General features: G+C 64.6%; 1 protein-coding gene across 1 annotated transcript in view; it reads left to right on the forward strand.

The window, feature by feature from the left end:
- The window catches only part of MROH1 (maestro heat-like repeat family member 1), a 76,419-nt gene extending 73,942 nt beyond the window's left edge, over positions 1-2,477 (forward strand). Inside the window, exons 41-43 of the mRNA XM_009886846.1 lie at positions 618-683; positions 1,914-1,969; positions 2,436-2,477. Coding sequence (XP_009885148.1) covers positions 618-683; positions 1,914-1,969; positions 2,436-2,477 — 164 coding nt within the window. The remainder of the gene's footprint in view (positions 1-617; positions 684-1,913; positions 1,970-2,435) is intronic.
- The last annotated feature ends 2,811 nt before the right edge of the window (positions 2,478-5,288 follow it).

Genomic DNA, 5,288 nt, shown 5'->3' on the forward strand with positions numbered 1-5,288 from the left:
AGACCTCAGAGCCCCTTCCAGTGCCTAAAGGGGCTCCAGGAGAGCTGGGGAGGGACTCTGCATCAGGGAGGGGAGCCGTGGGACCAGGGGGAACGGTTTGACACTGACAGAGGGGGGATTTAGGTGAGATCGGAGGAAGAACTCCTTGTCTGTGCGGGTGGTGAGCCCCCGGCCCAGGTTGCCCCGAGAAGCTGTGGCTGCCCCATCCCTGGAGGTGTTCAAGGCCAGGTTGGACGGGGCTCTGAGCAACCTGGGCTGGTGGGAGGTGTCCCTGCCCAGGGCAGGGGGGGGACTCGATGGCCTTTAAGGTCCCCTCCCACCCAAACTATTCGATGAGGCTATGATCCTATGCTTTAGGAGAAGTTACTGGAGCTGCAGCAGCAGACATGCTGGTGGGCATCTCCGTAGGGCTCACGTTAGGGTGTTGTGTGTACAGCATCCATGGTGGTCCTCACGTGAGTGGCTCTTGTGAGGTTTCCATGGAGGCTCCGCACAAGGCGCTGGCACAGGGACAAGTGACCTGGTGCCCGGTGGCACGCTGCCGTTACCTGTGTCCTTGGACGTGGGGCTCCTCGGTGGGATCCAGACCAAGCCCTGACTCTGGAATTCTTCCTCAGGCTTCCTTGTGCTGCACGTGGACGAAGACCAGTGTCAGCATGTGGACCTGGACCAACTCATTTCGGGTGAGTGGGTGCTGCCGCCCGCGGCTGGCACTGCTGGGGACGGGGAGCTCGCCTCTGCCTGCTGGGGCCGGAGCTCAGCCCCATGAGATGGGGCTCCCCGACCTCCCCGTGCCCGAGGTGCCCACTCGGCTCTCAGGGCAGCGCCGGGGACAACCTCCCGTGAGTGCCTGGGGATGGCTTTAGGCCATCGGAGTGGGACAAGGCTGCGATGGCGTCCTGCTCCCTCCTGGCTGAGCCGGCGCGGTGGGATGCGGCGCTGTCCCGAGGCAGCACGTGGGGTGAGAGAGCGGTTGCGTGGGGACACAGGGAATGTCCCCGACCTCCCGCTCAGCCCGTGAAGCCACAGCTGCGACCAGGATGAACCCGACACCTGCGGGCACCAGACACGGGGGGTCCTGGGCTGGAACCCAAGGTGCTGCCAGGGGGCCGAGCCGTCGGTGTTGCGCATGCCGAGATGGCGTTTGGGTTGTACCCCGTGAGCTTGGAGCTCACCCAGGAGCGCGGCTCTGCCAGCGGGCGCTGGGCGAACCCTGAGCCGCACCGCGAGCACCGGTCCTCGGCCCCGGGTGTCCGGGGGGGCTCCGGGGGCATTTGCAGTGGCTTAGCGTAAGCAGGAGGGGACTCGCAGCCTTTGTTTGTAATGTGTTAACCGTTAAGAGGCAGAGTTAAGGCTCCTTACGAAGGGCTAATAAAAAGTCAACTTGAAGCTGGTGGCATTTTGGAGCGGGGTTAAGTAATTTTCCTGGATTTCAGGGATTTTTTCCCTGTCACTAGTGACCTCATAGTATATAGTAATGCATGGAAACTTTCGGTTTGTTCCAAGGGAGCTTAAAAAACACTAAAAAAGGAAAAACTATCTTTCCGTTGGCTCCCTGAGCCCTTCCAGAAGAAAGAGGCCTGTCTGTTTGAAACAAGTGAAAGATAATCTGCCTGCGTGTGAGTAATCGCTGGAGCGAGCAGGCCTGGATTGGGTTGCGCGAGCTTCCCGTGTTGAGTGGTTCGGCCGCGCGGGGTCCGGGGGGGCTTCGCATTGCAGCCCGGCCGGGGACACCCCCGCTGCCGGGGCCGGCGAGAGGCACGAGGATGCTGCGAGCGGGGAGCGAGCGGGCACATAAATCAGGGGAGCCTGGCTCGGCGCGGGGAGCGGGGTGGGATCGGCGGGGAGGCGAGGGCTCTCCTGCGCCGGGTAAACAAGCTACTGGAAAAATATTATTATACTTTTACTGCTAGGAAAAACTACCTGGATTGTTTTCTTACTACTGGGAGCTGTTCCAGGCGTTAGGAAATCGTGCTGATAGGGGAGGCTTGGCCCGGCGAGCGTCTGCACGGCCCCGCGGGGGCTCCGCTCCCCTCCCCGGCCCCGGACCCCCACGCTGGGGGCTGTTTCCCCCCCCCAGGGCGGTGTGGGAGAAGCCCCACCAGCTTCAGGCCGGTGCCCCAGGGACCCCTCGGTCCCACTGCCCCAGGGTCAGCAGCCTCCGCAGCGCCGTCCTGCTGCCGTGGCATCCGTCCCCTGGGCTGCAGAGCTGGGGGGTCCTTGGAGGGGGCAAAGAGGAACTGGGGTGCCTGTTCCCCCCCTGGGCCTTTGATGGGGCTGGAGCAGGGGAGGGGGCTGGCAGAGGGGCCCAGCATCCCTGGAGTGGAGTTTCTCCTTCCTTGGGTGATGGAGCAAAGCCGGGACGCGGCTTGGCCCCGGGCAGGTTCCCAGCCTGGGGCAGGGGTGGGGGGCCGCGGCCCCACCGCCCCCCTGTCAAGGTGGCAGAGACGCTGGGCCGCCTCGTCAGGATCCTGTGAGCCCCGGGACACCCCAGCTCCACCGCAGCAATAGTCGGGTCGGTTCCTTGCCACGGGCACTGCCATGTCTTCCTCCATCGAGCACTCCCCTGGGGCCCGGCTCCCCTGCCTCCGCGGCAGCACCATCGTCTTCCTCTGCTCTCGCCAGCCCATGGGAGCCTGCCCGGCACCTCCGCCATCCCCCTCCAGCACCAGTTCGGCACAGCTGTGGCACCGTGGTGACCGGAGGACACGGTGGCCATATGGTCCCTTCTCTGCAGGCTGCTGCACGGGGAGGATCCCGGGCAAGGGACTTTGGTGGCCTGGAGCTGTGGGCAGGCAGCATCCCCAGGATCTCCACATGGATCCTGCTCAGTCAGGAGCAGGTGGGAGCCTGAGCCCCCCATCCCGGGGCTGCCTCCAGCCCCTCGTCCCACCCTGCTGCTCCGCGACGCTGAACATGGGGTCCTGTTCTCCTGGAGCCCTACTCAATGAATGTGACCGTCCCCTCAACACACATGTACATAAACATATTTTTAAATAAAGCTCTTTGCTCCTCAAGCGTTGTGGTGGGGTGAAAGCTGGAGGGGGGGCGGGGAGCAGCCCCCCTGTTTGAGCCGCGTTGCATCAGTGCCTTGGGGCACCTGTGGGGTGGGAGTGGTATGGTGGAAATGGCCTCTGGCTGTGATGGGATCCCCTTGGGAGGAGGATGCTAGGGCTCTTCTCCCTGCCTTGCCGAAGGGGAAGCCCGGCACCGGCCCTGGCGCTGCCCATGGGGTCATAGAATCACTGGATGGTTTGGGTGGAAGGAGACCTTTCCAGCCTGAACCCCCCAACTCTCCCAGCAGAGGGGCTCCAGCCCTCCCAGCATCTCGGTGGCCTCCTCTGGCCCCGCTCCACCAGGTCCATGTCTCTCCTGTGCTGAGGCCCCCGAGCTGGAGGCAGCACTGCAGGGGGGTCTCCCCAGAGCAGAGCAGAGCGCAGCAGAGGGGCACAATCCCCCCTCGCCCTGCCGGCCACGCTGCTGGGGATGCAGCCCGGGATGCCGGGGGCTCGCTGGGCTGCCGGCGCACGGTGCCGGCTCCTGGCCAGCTCTTCCCCCCCCGGCCCCCCCGAGCCCTTCTCGGCAGGGCTGCTGTCCATCCCTCCATCCCCAGCCTGTGCCAGGACCAGGGGCTGCCCCCACCCAGGTGCTGGACCCCCCTGAGCTGCTCCTGCCCTATGCAAATGGGGCGGGTGTTGGGTGCCACAGCTCCTCACCACGGGTGTCTGTCCTTACATAAGCTCCCTGCTCTGGTCACCTCTGTGTTCATTTTCTCCTTCGGGTTCAGATCCTGTTCCAGTTCCTGCTGCTCCCGGCCCTGCACCTTTCCCTGGGCTCCTTTGCTGGGTTGTACGTGATACAGTGGGGCCGGCACTGGGCAGGTGCCTCTGTGGGCTCTTCCTCCACAACCAGAAGCAGCCAAGGGAGGTGTGGAGTGCAATTGGTCCCGTAGCGTTACCTGGCACCATCTTCCTAGCGGTGCTCCTCCCCAGCACTCAGCAGTGACACCTGCATCCAGCAGGGCTGGGGTATCAGTAGGGCCGGGGCATCAGTAGGGCCCAGAGTGAACAAGCCAGGGCAGAGAAGAGCTGCTCTGAGAGAGCAGGAGTGGTTTGTGCCTGGTGCTGCAGGAGGGTGGAGAGGTTGCTTGGGGCTCAGTGTCAGGAGGCACCTCATGAGCTGTTGGCCCTGGCACAATGCAGCCGGTGCCTGTGGGCTCCACCACTCCCTCAGCGGCTGCCTCTGCACAGGGCCGGGCCATCCCTACGGTGGGACAATCCCAGGGGGGTTCTTGGGATGGCGGGGCAGGGAGTTGGGCTGCACTGGGTCTGGGGTCGTGCCAGGCCCCCCAAACCCCACTGGCCAGCCTCAGGGGGCAACTGGGGGACACCCTCCCCTCCTCCCCCCAGCTGCCTTTGACTTGAGAAGTGGAAGCCCTGGGTGGGCTCTTTGCGTTGGGCTCAGTGCTAGCCCTGGCCAATGGCCCCACTCTGGGACAAGCCCAGGCAATGCGGGACCTTGCAGCGGGGTGCTGGGTGCTGGGGCCGGGGGTGGGGGCCATGCTGGCTCCCGGCAGCCCCCAGCCATGTGCGTGCACAGACCAGGGAGGGGTGTACGTGATACAGTGGGGCCGGCACTGGGCAGGTGCCTCTGTGGGCTCTTCCTCCACAACCAGAAGCAGCCAAGGGAGGTGTGGAGTGCAATTGGTCCCGTAGCGTTACCTGGCACCATCTTCCTAGCGGTGCTCCTCCCCAGCACTCAGCAGTGACACCTGCATCCAGCAGGGCTGGGGTATCAGTAGGGCCGGGGCATCAGTAGGGCCCAGAGTGAACAAGCCAGGGCAGAGAAGAGCTGCTCTGAGAGAGCAGGAGTGGTTTGTGCCTGGTGCTGCAGGAGGGTGGAGAGGTTGCTTGGGGCTCAGTGTCAGGAGGCACCTCATGAGCTGTTGGCCCTGGCACAATGCAGCCGGTGCCTGTGGGCTCCACCACTCCCTCAGCGGCTGCCTCTGCACAGGGCCGGGCCATCCCTACGGTGGGACAATCCCAGGGGGGTTCTTGGGATGGCGGGGCAGGGAGTTGGGCTGCACTGGGTCTGGGGTCGTGCCAGGCCCCCCAAACCCCACTGGCCAGCCTCAGGGGGCAACTGGGGGACACCCTCCCCTCCTCCCCCCAGCTGCCTTTGACTTGAGAAGTGGAAGCCCTGGGTGGGCTCTTTGCGTTGGGCTCAGTGCTAGCCCTGGCCAATGGCCCCACTCTGGGACAAGCCCAGGCAATGCGGGACCTTGCAGC

Source organism: Charadrius vociferus, unplaced genomic scaffold (assembly GCF_000708025.1).
Source record: "Charadrius vociferus isolate BGI_N301 unplaced genomic scaffold, ASM70802v2 scaffold1036, whole genome shotgun sequence".
NCBI lineage: Eukaryota > Metazoa > Chordata > Aves > Charadriiformes > Charadriidae > Charadrius > Charadrius vociferus.